Source organism: Mastacembelus armatus, chromosome 23, assembly GCF_900324485.2.
Source record: "Mastacembelus armatus chromosome 23, fMasArm1.2, whole genome shotgun sequence".
NCBI lineage: Eukaryota > Metazoa > Chordata > Actinopteri > Synbranchiformes > Mastacembelidae > Mastacembelus > Mastacembelus armatus.
This window is the reverse complement of record NC_046655.1, coordinates 6,174,086-6,190,865: the sequence shown is the minus strand read 5'-3', so window position 1 is coordinate 6,190,865 and position 16,780 is coordinate 6,174,086. Positions and strand designations below refer to the sequence as shown.

Below are 16,780 nucleotides of genomic sequence, written 5' to 3'. Positions count from 1 at the left end.
TGGATGGATAGTTAACACAGCTAAAGACGAAAACAATTTTTACATGTTATTTTGGTAATATATTTATTAAAAGCATTATTCTGTCTGGTCATGGCAGAGTGAGATACTGTTGGCTAGTTCAACAATACCATTTTTTCTAAGTTCATATTAAGCTATGTAGAATCTTTTTGCAAAGCGTGGTAGCCACATACAAGTAGTGAAATTAAAAAGCAAACAATTTGCTATTAATTACCAGTGCTTTAACGTGCAAAATGCACATACACAGAAATGTTGTTTTACATTAAAAAATGCTGTAGATGACAGCTGAAAATATGAGCTGTCTTGGGCCAAACTGTGGCTTGAACAATATCATATAATATAGAAATTAACAGAGACAGCAAATCAGCTCCATTCTCAAAATGACAATATAACGAATGGAAAACACAAGTATCATCAATGATTTAAATAACATCAAAGCAAAAGAGAAGAAAAAAAACCAACTAATGTATCTGCTAGTGGTGCACTTACACAAGTACTGTACTTAAGAACAATTCTGAGGTATTTGTACTTCACTCGAGGGTGTCGAGTACATCTTCTGCTACTACAGCTTTACTATATTTCAGAAGCAAATATTTTAATTTTTTTATTTAACATTAATTTTATAACTAGTGACTTGCAACTTTTCTGATTAATAATCCAAATTAAACGATGATCATAATGCCATCTATCCATCCATTATCTATAATATTCCTAACCAGGGTCACAGGGATCTGCTGGAGCCCATCCCAGGTCACCAGTCCATCACAAACTATGATCATAATACTTTCAGAAATTCATAAAACTACTCAGCAGCATGTAAAATCATTCAGGAAAAGCACCAGTACATTTAGTAATATTGATTCTGTGGTTACGGTGTGCCCCAAGACCTATAAACTATATAAATATGATTTTTAGTTTGTTTTTTTTTTTTGCCCAGCAGGTAGTTGCACAGCAAATCTCTGCAACTACCATCCACCTCTGCAGGTCTCTTAAAAATCCAGCCGATAAGCCTAAGCTCTCCTTGGAAAAAGGCTACCCTACACAAAATGCCACAGCGCACCACAGAGCCCATGTTGTGATAAATACCTTCTGATAATATCTGGATGCTGTGAAATTATGCAACAGCCATACAACTTATACTCCGCCAAAGAAGGCATGAGCAAGGACAACAAAGTGACTTCACAGAGCATTTGTCTATGAGATAAGATTTTTCTTTACTGGAGTAAAGCCCGTGTCTCGGAGCGAGGCACTCTGGTTAAAGGAAGAAAAGATATTTGGAGAAAGGTCAAACCTCCAATGTTACGTACAGCTCTGCCTGCCGCACAAACTGGCCCAAACCGCTGTCTATTTACGCCTGGTGCAAAGCCACCTCTTCAAACGGTCAGCGAGTAAAAACAGTCAGACACCGAGGATAGGGAGCTCCTCCAATCAGAGCCACAACTGTGAAAGCACAGTCGAATCACGGGAAAAAGAAGACATCCAAAGGTACAGTTCACTGCAGGGCTTTCCTAACAAACAGAGCTGTTTATTCTGCCTTCACCTGCACACATCACCTCTCCTGCCTCCCCTGTGACAGGGAACTGAAGAAGCAGGGAGTTGGAGATCAAGATGTCAGAAAAGATGCAAGAAATCCCAGTCACACCATCATTCAGCCCCATCCGAAAACTCAGATTTCTTCACATTCACTGAGCTGTCACGGAGGCAGAATTCGTGAAGAGAATATTGACTCAAGAAAAAAAAAAAAATCATCAAACTTATTCACTATTATATGTATGTGATGAAACTATAGCAACAACAAAGCCATGCTACACAAAGTACAATGTAAAAACTCATTTCTCTATAATGTAACATGTCACTGCCCAGTGAAAAACATGCATCTCCAGCATGTTTCTTCTCTTAAGCAACATAAACCATTAAAAACCCCATTAAGACATCTGAACAGTCCAGTGCAATGCGGGAAATAGGGTGTTGTTTTTTTTTGGAAATGCAAGACTTTCACTGGACAGTGACATTTACATTGTATGCACAAAGACTCATCTGCACCCAGCTGTTTTTAGAAAGGGGTAGGGAAGCACAAGATGTAGCCAAGTACCTGATCTCTGACGTTTCTGAGTGTTAAACAATGTAAGCTGACTTTAACCCTACAGAAACAGACAATATTCCACAAATAGTGTCTCTATGCCATGAAACGTAAGCCCATCTGTTAGTTGAGGATTTAGAAATCCTCCCTGCAGCTACTTTTCTAAAATGATTCAACTGTAAATTGGTTTGGTGCAGACTCGACAAACACCACGACGACAGCCCAGTGATCCACTTTGCTCCACACTGTAGGTTTATCCACCTTAAGCCCCTACTTACAAACAGCCAAACCCCAACTCTCAGGGAGCAGCACCATGATTCAACGCTTGGATATGGCTTAATTTTACATTTTATTTTCAGTACATTCTTCTATACCTACAGTACCTAAAAGACTCAGAGATACAAACATAAAAAATGTGCTTATGTGCCAGTATTTGCCACTTTAGTAAGCTGATAAAAGTAAGCTATGAGGCGAGATCTTCCTGCCCCGTCCCCTCCTCTTACCGTCCACACAGGCAGGTCTGGCTCTTGTAGTTCCAGCGATCTGACCCTTCTTACAGGCGCAGCGGGCCGTCTGCCTGGCGATGGTCCGCCGTGGTTGGCTGCTGTCCCTGTCCAGCGTCACAATCTCACATGTCCCCGCTGCCAGCTGGCCTGGAAATAACATTGCACCACAGGATGCGAGGTCAGAGAGATAAAATCACAAACAGGGCAAAATAAGCTCGTCTCTCTTTTGTTAATGTAGCATTCAGTCACATGTCCAGTGATGCAGCTCTGGTATTTTTACTAATCCTTTGTAGTTCAAGTGAGAGGCCACAACATTACCAGGTTAGAGGGATCAGGGCACATTGGAATGACCAAGCCAAGTGTGTAGACACAGCTTAATTTTGGCCATTTCACTTCATTTTTGTATCTGGCTGATACTGGATTTATGAGGCCAATGCTGATATCAACATATGATTACAGTCTGTCAGCTGACAACAACATACATGTAACACAAACATCCTTTAGAGTCGGTTTTTTTTCTTTAATGCAACTGTTTGTTCACACCTGTGGCTCGTTTGCTTTGTTCTGAATCAGCGAGCTCCAAATCTAAGCGCCGTATAAACACTAATAATAATAAGAAGTTGTTTACCCGGAAAAACAAACTAGCTACACAAATTTGTTTGTTTGTTTCTCTGGCTAATGTTCACTAAACCAACAAAACGGAAAAACCCAACGCGCTTCTCTCTCTTCTTCTTTAGTTTTGGTTGGCAGCCGGGTGCAATGCTGCCCCCTCTGCTGGAGTCTGAACCACAGTTACGAGTCTTGTCCGGTTGCTGTGTCCATTACGTTCACACTGCAAACGAACCGCTACAGGGCCCGAAAAGAACAAAAATAAGAACAAAATTGGATAAAACAAGCGGGCCGAGACCACCTGACCACCTCTTCTTGGCGATCTCGGCCCGCTTGTTTTATTCAGCACCAGATCGCGATTGCCGTGTTCACATATGCCCAACCAAACCGGTCTTTGGGGTTAAACGCTCCCTGTTTCGGGAACAACTGCCCAGGTGTGAATATCTAATATGTTTAGGTTGGTGGTATTTCTCATTGGATCACTGTGTAGCTTACAGATGTGGTCCATCTGTGCAATAGTGAAGATTTTTTTGTTTTTATCTTCAGGTACCTAGTGTGTCCACAAGCTATTTCCCATTTAGGGCCACATCCTATCAGCACAACACTTTAAAGGTAATGTATCCATTAGCCATGAAGGAAATGCATGAATACTGATGAACACTGCAACTGCTGCCAAGCCCCAAACCCCCCCCCCCCCGCCCAAATCTTACAGACACGCACACAAAACCCATCACCCATGTATTCAATAAGGTGACCTTTGGCCTTGTTGCTGGGCCCTTGCTGCTTACAAATTAACCTTTGTCTGTGTGTGAAGGCCCCCGGGTGCCATCCTGGAGAGGCTTATCAGGGTCTAATTGTGATTGGCAAGAGGATGGAAGTTGTGATTAAATCTGGACTTGAGTCCCCACCATTTGGTTGGCTAGCTTAATGAACTCAGCTGCGAGGGGTCACACCTGAGCTAATGGTGATCTGTCATAGCCATCGACACACAAAACACCTCGGTGCATGCAGTACAATAAGAAGCTGGTTTAATAGGGTGTCTGTATATGTACTAAGACATAACCTTCTTTTATGTATCATAATGTACCTTATAGGACAAAAACAGTCATGCAGACAAAGATCACTAATATAAGCACTAGCTGACCTACACCTTGTTCCAGCTTCACAGACTTATTTATTAGTTAATTTCCTTGGTGATTTTTCTCTTTCTCTTCCTTTTCACTAGATTTTATATGCTTTAATCTTTTATTTCCAGTTTAGCATTTATAGAGGATCGTATATTTAGAAATACCATCGAGGCAGTGATGTCACAGTGCTGGCTGTGTTTCATTCAAGTGCAGGTTTGGACTGTCAAATGGTAGCTTCCATGTCAAGAGGGTATAAAAAAAAAAAAGTAAATGAGTCAATTAGTATTTGAAAAACAACTTATGAATCTTCTAGGCCTGTTTTTTTTTTTTTTTTTTTTTTAAATTTATGGACCTTAGCAGAGCAGGCCTACACCTATTAAATTTAAGAGTATAATTCCCATGTTTAAACCATACACCTTATTTATATATTTTTGGCTTCTACTATGTGTCTGACCCTCACACTCTGATAGGAGACAGACTCTAAAGAACTAAATGACCTCCCATTTTGTTTTTATGTCACATCTTGTCACTGTCCTGTAGTCGTCTATTTTTTGTGTCTTCTTTCATGTTAAAGTGTGTAAGAAAAAAAAAAAACCCGTGTTGATCTGTAAAAACTACTTTACTTAGAGAAAATGTGAGGTTTACAGTAAGATGTGTTCAACACTGGATGCTTCTGCTAAAACATGCATGCCACCAAAATCCAATCTTTGCTTGTCATTTGAGAACTACAATCCCCCAACACCACCACTCTGTCTTCTCTGGATGATACCAGATAACTTTTCAAGTCAGCTCCTGTGTGTTCCTGCATCCTAGCCTACACATCATCACTGCAGATCATCTGCTTGGTGCCTTCTCCCTGCTTCCTCTCTCTTTCAGTCTCTTTTCCTTTGCAAACTCTTTCATTGTAAGGTGAAAAGACTTGTCACTGTGGCGCTGAGGTACCACGTGTGAAGTCAACAACCTCAGACTGTGGCTGATTTGACGTTGTTCTTTCTTGAGTCAATGGAGCTCATTAATTGCCTACATTTCATCAAACAAGGCCCTTTGCTTTTACTGTCACAGCTGTAGCTGCCAGAAAACTGAATTATTTTCTTCTTCATTGTGTTGTCTTGTGATGTATATTGTATTTTATACAGCTGCAGTGACATCTTCATTGGTGTGATAAAGAATCTTCTAATTTTAAAACCAGTATAAAAATGGTTGTCACCTGCATCATGAAATATTTCAGTAGCACTGTATTTACTTCCTTTATGTAGGTCAGTGGGTGGTACGCATGGTGAGGACTACATATGCTATTTAAGCTTTCTAATCACTGTATCTTCCAAATGTGAAAACAAGGCAGCATAAAGTTTATCACGTTCATTGTTTTAATTAAGTGATTAAATCTGCACCGTTTGCTAATTAGCACTAAACATGGAGTACAAGGAGCCTGGGCTGATGGAAATGCCATTAGTTTTGTAGGACCGTGGTTAAAGAAGTGGACAAACTAAAATGTTGACCTGATAATGGTAATGGCCGATCACCTAAGTTATTCAAAGTCACCTTAAAGGGAATGTGAATGCCTACCACATTCCCTGGCAATACAGGCTATAGTTGTTAAAGCGTTCTAACAAAAACTACACATTTTAATTATGGTGGCAAACTCAAATTATCAGATGCACCAGGAAACCGTCATTACTGATACAGTACTTTCATGCTAAATCAGAAGATTCAAAGAAAAAAGTGAAAGCTGATGAAAAAACAGACAGTGAAATGTCTGTACCAGAGACATTTCATTAAAAGTTAAATATGTCAGTGTCATGGTTAAAGAAAGCTAGAGGAAAAGTCATTAGGACTCATCATCTGGTGAAAAACTATACAAACCCTCTACCAAAATCCATCCTATAGTTTTTGTGCTCTGTTACTCTGGACCAAACTGAAAGACCAATTGACCCACATTGCCTTTCCTAAAGTCAGACCAGCAGCATGGCTAAAAACCATGCAGTAAAATGTACTGTTGTTGTAACCCACAGGCATTAGTCTGCAGTCTCTCTCTGGTCCCTAGGCCGTGTGCTGTCTTATGCTGTGCATTTGTGGTGTGAATTTTAAGTATGTGCAGTTTCAGCTACAAGTATTCTAGCTGTTTGCAGTTTATCTAAATATTGTGTAAGAGAACTTGACAAGCTGGTCTCAGTCCCCCAGTAAAGCAGGAGTCGACATCATTCCTTCTTTTTGAAAACAAATTGCTCCGAGCGTCCTCGTGGCTCAGCCTCCAGAGTGCAGTGGCAGGGACACCAACACCACTGCCACTAGAAAAAAAAAAAACAGCAGAACTAAACAAACAAAGCAAAAAAGGAACTGAACCAAACTTCCCCAACACAATAAAAGTCTCCTTCTATTGGCCTGTAGGGATCTGTAGAAGAGGCTATAAAATATTACAGGTTTCATAGTGCCTGCTAGTAGGTATACATTTGGTCCACAAAACAACCAAAACTACAGCATTTTCACATTTAACAATTTTTACACATGCAAAGATGCAAGATGTTCGATCAGTTTGCAGTCATCTGGAGAGAGGACACACTAATCCCATTTCCTTAAATAGCTTCATGAATAGTGGGAAAAATGTAAAACTGGCAGGTGTTCACAGAAACAAATGCAAAGCCCAAACCAGCAGTACTATGATTTATCGTCACTCTTATCAGCTTCTGTTGTTGAGCAGTTGTCAGTTTGGCCAGCCAAATGGCTGATTAAAATGTATGTGTGGCCACCCTACAGTGAAATGAAAGCTCTGACTGTGGCAGAAGATGGATTCATGAGGCAGAGCATATGGCTTAATACAACATAATGTTATTGACATGCTCCTGTGCTTTATTATTTCTCCTCCCGCTCCTCGGTACACTGCAATTTCTCTGCCGTACACGGCCATTTTACAAATGTCTAGCACAGCTACAGTGTTGGAAAACATGACATTTTTCTCTTCTTCTCCTTGTATCTTTTGCCCAGATGTCAGAGAGGATGTTTTTTTACCAAGAGGATCTTTTTCCTTCCTACTTTAAAGTCATTCTTGTTTTTACTGCTCAAGAGAGCCAAAACAGCCAAAAGCTGCTTCTTAGGGGTCTCAATCTGCTGAATCTAATGCTTAGATATTTATAAATTGTGTGGTTTAGGCTTGGTAGGAGGAGTAGGTATTGCCTTTTTTTTTTTGTCCTTTGAAAATGTGCCGTGTGCTGGAGTCATGCTGGGACTGCATACTGTGCTACACAAGAAGCAGCTATTTCCGAGTGTCCTTCTAAATCCAACACAAAAATGCAGTCTGCCATGAAATTTACTGACGATACTGAAGTACACTCTGAGTTTATAATAAGCCGTCATTTTAACAGTAACACTAGTGGCAGCATAGAGGAGAAAGATGAGGGCTCCCATCCAAGAAAATAGCAGACATGTTTGCTGCTGGTAAGCCTGTGCCACAGCCCACAGGTCCTAAGCAACCAATTTAATGTAGTTTGCCTTGAGTGAAAATGATGTACTTGCTTTCATTTGATAATAGCTTGTGTAAGGTCATAACAGTGTTTAATAATAGGGACATACAAAACTGCTAACTGCATCTATTTCTCAGAAATATCTGTATTTGGATTTATACCAAAAGGGATCAGGGCTTATCTGTTGTTCGAAATATAATTTTTTTTACTGCTAATTCCTCCTAGGTATACTTCTAGCTGTATACAAAATATATTGTATTTATAGCTTAATATTTTAATTGTGTAACTAAAACAACCAAGTAATAAAACATCATAAAAATTTAAGCCTCATCTTTAAAGATAAAACAGTAAGTCTAAATACAAGACTGTTTATCTGCTAAAGGAATGGGTGGAAATGAATAATGGAAATATAGTGGGATGCTTTAACACTAGGAACATACAAATCACCACTGTACTTAATGGCAAAAGGCCCAGGAAGCTGTAGCCTAAAACTGTTTATGATAAAACACATGAAAACGCTAGAGACGATACTGGCCATAATAAGATCTGATCTCACTGCAAGGTTGTTCATACAATAGGAGGAGGTCCAAATAAAAATTAATTTAAAAAAATGAAGATATAGCTTTATTGCACTGTGCAGACAACAAACATTACTTTTTATTACAGAAAAAAAAGTTCAGATGTGACAAGCGTGAGCCAAGAGCTTAAGTTATAAAGGATCACTTTTTTAAATACAAGATCTGAATTGATTTTTAGACATTTATCCTCGATGGACATCTGAGATCCCGACACTACTGTAAAGAGTCAATTAGTAGTGTCTGTCAGATGTCTGATATCTCTGGGATTTTGATTTGATTGAGACGACTACTTCAGTGTTATGACAGAAGAGGTAGTGGTGTGGCAACGTGTTTCTAATTGGTCCATACTGGGAGGGACAACTAACATTACTATATAAACTGACCTGCTCTTTGTATCAAGGCACATCTGTGTGTATCCAGTTTGTAACATACAGATATAACTATTTGTTATTAGAGAACAACTGTAATAGTCAGTACCACTGCGGACCACTGTGGGTTGAGCCAAGTAACTGACCGACATTGGCATCCTATGAGCACGTTGGTCTCGCTAGCAGGGGTAAAAATATGCTAAGGTGAGGAACCCTAAATGCTGAAATAAAACATATCGATTTGTACATTAAGCAAACCTTGTCATGGTGTCTCTGAGGAGCTGAATGACTCCTGTATATGTGTGTGTGTGTGTGTGTGTGTGTGTGTGTGTGTGTGTGTGCCTGTGAGGCAATATAAATTATAAGGATGCCAACATGTGGATTTGCTCTTTTCTAAACATCAAAACTGTGCATGTAATAGCTAAAACCGTACCAACAAAAAATTCTTTCACACATATTCTCCACTTAACCCAGAAACTCTACATGGCAGCTTGATGTAGCTGGAAACTAGAATCACATCTGTTCTGCTGGAGAGGACAGAGTGTATATGTGTTTACATGTTACACATTGCCAGACTAAAATGCTATATCACTCCAGCACACTACAGCTGTTTGAAATGATGTAGGAGAGTCCGGCGCCAAGACTGCAAGTCTGAAATCCTATTTTGGATCCAAATGCTGCATTAGTACAACCTTGATGTCTTCCCTTTACCCTGAGGCCTGGCGGGCTAGTTTTTAAATGAATGCTTTTAACAAGCCTAATCAGAAGCTGGAAGAGCCAATGAAACAGCATGTGGTGCAAGAGGAAAGAGCGAGGACAAGACAAGATTACGGCTTTTGGCCAAAGAGCTGTCGGATGATCTAGGGCCTAAATGAAATCTCGAAAATGACCTGTGCTTGAAACAGGAGGAAAGTGAGGTACAGAAACAACAAAGCCAGTCATTTACTTCAATTTTTTTAGAGGCTGGCCCTTGATAGTCACTGAAACCAGTTTGAAGAGAGTATAGTATGTCCTTGATTTTTTTTTTTTAGGTGTGAGAAATGATCATCTGCAGAGATTATTTGAAGAAAGTCTCAACAGGTTACACAATAATTATGAGTGATCACTCAGTGGATTAATGATTTATCCAGAGTGGTAAGAGATCAGTCTCTATTTTTGATGGGGCTAGTTTGACATTCTGGGAAATACACTTATTCACTCTGTTGTAGAGTTAGATGACAAGATTGATACTGCTTTTTGTATCGGTCCATTCATTCCGAAGCTAAATGGGACAGACCTTGTGTCTCTAGGAGACTTTAAATGTACTGAACTGTACTTTCTGACCAGCTCTGTTTCTTACATATAAGTGATTTAGATATTACATTAAAAATAAATTATGATTTAAAAAAGAAAAAAGCGACATTTGATGTTCATCTCCACCGAACAGGATTTTATTAGAAAGAACTGAGGGCCCTTTGAACTGGCTCGGCTTACAATATGCATTAATTTTCCCTCCAACGCTGATGGAGTGACCAAAAAGTCATCATAAAGCTAGTCTTGAAATTTTTAATACCCTGGCTATACTGCCATGAGCCACAGAAAGCTCTGGAGACAATTCTCATTGGGAGCACTCTCATCATGACAAGGGGGAGAGAGAGAAGTATGGTCGGCCCAGTTTATTTTGGTGAAGCAAGCTTGTCTGAGCCACTCTAAAAAGTGATTTGATTTTCCTTTTCTAGCCCTTTTCCCTAAAATGCTTGGGCAAGCAGCAGGCCCACAGAAGCACTGACACGTTAAAACACAAAACCATGCACTTACAAAAGAATATAAGCACAAATACAGAATATAAATGCCAAGTACAACCACAAAACAGAGCTCAGCCTCTTTGTCTCGTACATATGCACACAAACAGCCTACACAAAACATATTCTCTGACTGAATGTCTCCAAGCAGTTACAGCTGCAACTAAACTTCCGAAAGGTTCTGCTTCTCTTAAAAAAATGTAATCTTAAAGAACAGTACAACAATCTTAAAAAAAGAACACGGTTTCTGTTTTAAAATTGTAATTCATTTTTTACATAAACGCTCCATAATTGGAGCATGTTACCATGACGTCAGCGTTTTAGTGGGTTGATATTAGCATTTATGTCTGCATAGTTGGTGATGCTTGTTCAATTGAAACCTATTTTCTGACCATTTAATCTTCATGAGTTATGGGTTCAGGCCTCTACAGTGTGAGAATTTAGAGTGATTGAATGTGAAAAATTACTTGAGTTTCTATGCTGGTTCTAAGTGCCCTACATTTGTAAGAGTGGGATCATATCTGCACTTGAACAGTTAAAACTCAACGTAATTTTTGAAAACACCTCTTTAACAAGCATAGATTTGTATTTCAGCTTTGCCCACACAGCCTCCCATCCACTGGTGTGGGTTAACCATCATGAGCTTATTAACCTAATAGAACATTTTTATAAACAAGCAAGGAAAAAAAAAAAAAAAAGGAGACATTTTCAGCCAACCTGAGCAAGCTGTAGTCTTTCTGTCTGAGGCGGCAGCCCCCCACACCCAAACCATTACTTGAACAATACAGGCTATTTGTGGATGTTTTCTTGGACTCAGGAGCATGTCTTTTGCTTCTAAGTGATTAAGTGATAATAGCAGCCCTATATGGGAGACCTCACCATTTTACTGAGGCCCCCGTAAACCAATAATTCTGTGAAAGTGAATTTAAGATACTGAGGCTTTCAGAGGTTTAGCAACCATTTTTTTCTATTGTGTTGACTTGTGATTCAAATGAATTCACAGTGCTGTGTAGCTTAATAGGGTTTTCATAATGAAGCTAGGAGCCCCTTTTTCCTAGCGTGACCTTGTGTAAAGCATGTAAAGAATAGTGTTTTCCCAGGAGACGCCCTCTTTTCCCTTGCGTTAGTGTTTTAGAATAATGAACTCTGCTTAATAACAGGGTGTTGGCGTGAAACAACGAATGATCATCAATTAAAACGGCAGGAGGAAAGGGAAAAAATAATGACCCCGGTAACCCTTGGTAACACAGGAAAGCTTATGTGCATACACACTCAGCGCCACTTCACTACTGCAATTAAACACATCTTCCTCCCCCCCAGAGGATACATCACAACGGGGCACTGATGATAAGGTAAAGTCTCTTGAATGTTGCTATGATTTCACAGACTAGAGATCTCTGGGTGAACGTGTGAAAGTTCAATCATCCCTTTCTTTCTGCACCCTTGGGGGACAGGAGCAAGGTATGTCAGATGGTGTTTGGCTCCTGATCAAGGCCGGCTGGGCTCCAAAGTGTGAAAATCTACAATAAAGCATCTCCAAAGACACGGGGTTGTGTTTGAACTCCCTTGTGTGTACTGTTTCATGTATATGTAGGAGCTTAACTAGCTTAACCACAGGTGCCATTAAACTTTTAAAACTTGTTTTCTCTGTATTTGCACTTTAATTTTTACAGCAATTGGTCTTTGCTGCCTCTCCATCTTTCATTTATTCTCTCACTCACACACACAGAGCAGGGCACAGGACATTCACAATTTAAAACCTCTCCAGCCCTGCCAACCATATATCAGTTCAACAAAGCAATTTTTGGAGAAGGAAAGCCTTCATCCTTACTTCAGAAAGGTTTGCCCATTGTTGTGAGGATATTTTGGATCCTGTAAAGAGGACTGACATGTTTTCCAACATGGTGTGAAGAATGTGGAGCTCTACCGCCAGCAGAACACAGCTAACCTCACAAGTCACAGTTGCAATCTCCAACACAGGGAGAGTAATGCATTAATGTTTCTGCATCTGCATTTCTCAGGGGTTCTGCAGAACCACTGCCTGAACCGAGGTCCTATAGGTGCAACAAACTGCATACAAATATCAGGGAATTCTCTCAATAATCTGTTCTCATTTCACAGTAAAAATACACGTGGGTTACCAGCACGTGTTTGCGAGTTCATATACTGCTTGGTGTCGTATGTACACAAACATAGACCTCATTTAACACATTCACACAATAGCTGTATCCAAACTGCACTAATTGCACTAAGAACTAGATAACTTCTTCACCTGCAAAGATTTGTGCCAACGATTTTCAAAGCTAAAAATGGCAGTTGCACTCTCAGACAAGATACTGTTGAAATTAGATGAACAAGCTGGAGCGCAAACATTATAAATGTCAACCAGGCTGCAACAAACAAACCAGATCAGGACATTAGGGCCGAGTGCAGAACATCATTCAACAGGTGAATCAATGATTAGAGAAAATCACCCAAATATTAAACTAAATCAACAATGAGCAATGCTTCAGTTCCTCATACCACCAAAATAAAAGTTGACATAACGATGGTTATTCCATCACTTCCACTGCTCAGGTCAGTACTATCGACAGTGCAAAGCTCAAACTTAGGTTTAAATTATGGATCTCAAAACTGAGAATCAACTATTTCTGCATGGTGAGTGGGTTTTAAAATGTAATTATTAATTTTGAAAAAATGACCACATAGTTTGTGTCAGACATGAAAGAGTAATATTAGAAAAAAAGAATATTTGATGGTTAGTTAATCTAGTTATGTTTCTAAAATCCCAAATCTACTCCTACGCATCTAATGTGCAGTTGTACCATAAGATCACCTAACACAGAGCTCCATAAATCCAACTTAAGCTGCAGTTTCTTTAGAGACATCAGGGAGGCTGGTCTCACACACACAATTTCACAGTGATGCAACTTTGAATAAAAGTATAAATGCAAATAATTTAACGCCTTTTTTTTAACTGCATTTGTACCAATGTGGCAATGAAATACACAGAGCACTAAAAACAATGTTAAAAGATCAATAATGTTTCAATTGTTCTAATAAAGGATGTTGTGATATAAAAATAATGTGGTGTTATCATTTATCAGATATTTTCTGATAATCACATAATAAAAAAACAAATATCCTAGCGACACAAGTGTGTAGTCTTTGCACTTGTGTCTGGGAGTGGCAGGGTGCATGGTTCCTTTCACTGCAGCTTGATCAGCATGCAGGCTGAGGTGCGGGAGGAGAGCGGTGATTGAATACAGAGGCTGCAGGCCCCGGCACTGCCTTTAATCTCCGCTCCCCATTTAACTTGGCCTCTGTGCTGCTTCTCTGCCGAGGCTCAGCTGGGGCATAAAGACGCACACACATACACATCTTTCCGTCTGCCAGTCTCTACCAGTCCTATCTGACTTCTCATCTCTCTGTCTTTCTGTTGATGTGTGTCCTCATCACTCCTACTTTCCTTGACAGGCAGTTTCTGTCCCCTTTTGTTGCTTTAAAATCTGTTTGTCCTCCATCTGCTGCTATAGAGACAAACCTGAATAAGTGCAAGAAAATAAACATTATGCCAAATGAACTAAGTCTAAAAGGGAACTACACAGACAGGTGTCCTTAGTGCAGTGATGGGGTTTTCCATCAAGGTATTGTGGAACTTTAGTACTGTCAATGCTAATTTCACCATATCATCCATTTTATTGTATTAGCCAAAGGGGAACAGTCCAGGCTGAATATAATAAGATCAGTGCTCGGGTTTGGGGTTGGATTGTAGTTGCATTTATCAGCAGCAATAAAGCATTCCTTTATAAAATGTTGTGGTCATCTTATTGCTGTATATACAGTCCTGAAATTTCATTATTTTCTTTAAAATCAACTCCTCAAACAAGTTTCTGTTGCTGGCAGGTTCTATCTTAGACATTTAAGGGGATATGAAAAAGATATGAGAAGTGTCTATAAAACCTTTCTGACTATTGTATCAGGCTTCTCCTCTTTTGTAATGAGGATCCTAAAAAGGAAAGCTTATTGCTTCTGTCTTAGTATTTTTTTTCCTTTCCATTTGTTTTCTGCTGACCTGCTGGTAACCTTTTATTTTTGCTCTTTGTTTTGTAAATACTGGCGGATTTCACTGCTCACCTCAATTTATTGTGTTGAGTTTATAACAGTAAAAACTGCCAGAACCTTATTTTGTTCTGTCTGCTTTTACTTGAAATGACACACAGTGGATCCCAACAAGCAAACATTGATTTTTAAAGTTTTATGAAAAGACATGCAGAAGGCTGTTTAGTACATTGTGCACACAAAAGATAAAGGTATTGTCAAGGTAAAGAAAAAAAGAAAAACTCAAGGCACCCTGGCAAAAAAGTCCAGTTATGCTGAAGATGATGATCCAAAGTAAGCTGAGGAAGAGGACAATGGCTCTTAAGTGTTTAATTATTTAGAGACAGAGAGTCGGCATATGAAGAGACAACCCTGTACACACCCACAAAGAAGAAAACAGCTCCAGGAGGCAATGTAGCTGCAACGACTTCTTTAATTTACTACTCTATAACTGAATTCACACAGAACGAGGGAGTAGAAGTCTACAGATCCAGTGTTACACAAAATATTTACTTAGTTGAGTTTATTAGGTGACCGATCTAGAAAAACCAGAGCAGCTCTTTGTTTTAGATAGTGCTGCCAGTACTCATGAGATGCCCATTTAAAAACATCCTGGTGATGGACAGAGGGCACAGGTAAGTGCATGGATCTGGCAGCTGCACCAGACTGAAAGTTAATATTTCTGTGTCCCACAGGGGAAAAAGAGGCTCTAAGCACAATTTGGGATAAAGGAGATGAAAACAGAGAGATGCGACCTGGCACACTTTCACTGATGAGTGTCGACTTTTGGCTGCTTTTCAAACTGTTTCAAAAATGCCTCTGCATTGATGAGCAAACAACTGAGCTTGCAGCTGCATAGAACTTTTCAAAGGACCTGCTATTTCTAAAAACTTTGACTATGCTGTGTAGCCAACCTGTATCCTATACAGCACATTATGTCAGACATGACATGGGGGCTGAGGCTGGAAAAAAAGAGTTTGGACAACTGATGCCTTTATTGTAGGCTTATTAAAACAAAACATGAGAGAAAAAGTAAAAGGAATTGATTAAACACTGTGTGTATCTCCACTAAACAGAAACTGCAGTCATATATGCATGTCGAGCATACTACAATACAGTAATTACACAGCATTACTTCTGAAGCCAAGGAGCATAGTGATAGACATTAGTTTATGAGGTTACAGGTTACATTAAAGGTTCATTCATAATTCACATACTGTTCAGTATTTCTCTGGAAGCCTGTGATTGATGTGATCAATGTAGTTAACAACTCTATCCTTATGGATGTTTATATCCTGCAACGCCAGCCAACATTACCCGAGACGGCTCTAGTTCCATTTGCCAAATTCATTTGTCTCCCACCTAAACACATTACACTTGTCATCTTAAAAGTGAAAACAGAAGACAATAACAGTTCTGTCTTACATTTTTTCTTCTTTAAAATGGTAGGACTAGATGGCTCTACACTGCAGTACAAGATCAGTGGAGATGATGAAAAAACAAAAACTGGTGACAATGTTGACTTTTGGCCTGCAGTCTCAGTCTTTTAGTACATCTCATGTATTTAATCATTAAGTCTAAGAGCCCTTTTACAACACCCCCCTTTTAAAACATGGCAGCTGAAAACATAACAAAGTCAGCCAAAGACAGCATTTTCAGCCAACTTCTAATACTAACTTTACCTTAATTAGCTAGCTACAGCAAAATCTGCCAGTAACAGTAAATATTTCGTCGTCAAAGTCAGTGGCTGCCGAAATGAGAAACTGCTCTAGTCTGAAATCAAGGACTGTTCCACAGGCTTAGAAACAAAAAACTAGAAGATGGGAACAATTATTATAGTGGGGGAAAAAAAAAAAAAAATCTTCTTAGTGCTGCCTGGTTTGCAGGAGCTCACCAGACTTGAAAGTTTGTAGTTTGTGTTTCAGTGCATGGATGTCACTGGAGGAAAAAGAGAAACAATGAATGGAGGAAGAAGACAAGTGAGAGATGGAGAGGGGGAAAAGTAGCAGACGGAAATGAGACATCAGGCAAAAAGAAATGACAGAAAACCAGTTTGACAAATTTATTAGACCACCAGTCATAAAAAAGAGAAAACAAATATTTTAGGAACCTGTCAAATATTAGTCTAAAAATGTTACTGTCATTTATTAGGAA

At 39.4% G+C, this 16,780-nt stretch overlaps 1 protein-coding gene across 1 annotated transcript in view; it reads right to left on the bottom strand.

Moving 5' to 3' along the window:
* tafa5a (TAFA chemokine like family member 5a) overlaps positions 1-16,780 on the bottom strand; it is a 130,935-nt gene that overhangs the window by 58,239 nt on the left and 55,916 nt on the right. The window contains exon 2 of the mRNA XM_026327062.1: positions 2,602-2,751. Coding sequence (XP_026182847.1) covers positions 2,602-2,751 — 150 coding nt within the window. The remainder of the gene's footprint in view (positions 1-2,601; positions 2,752-16,780) is intronic.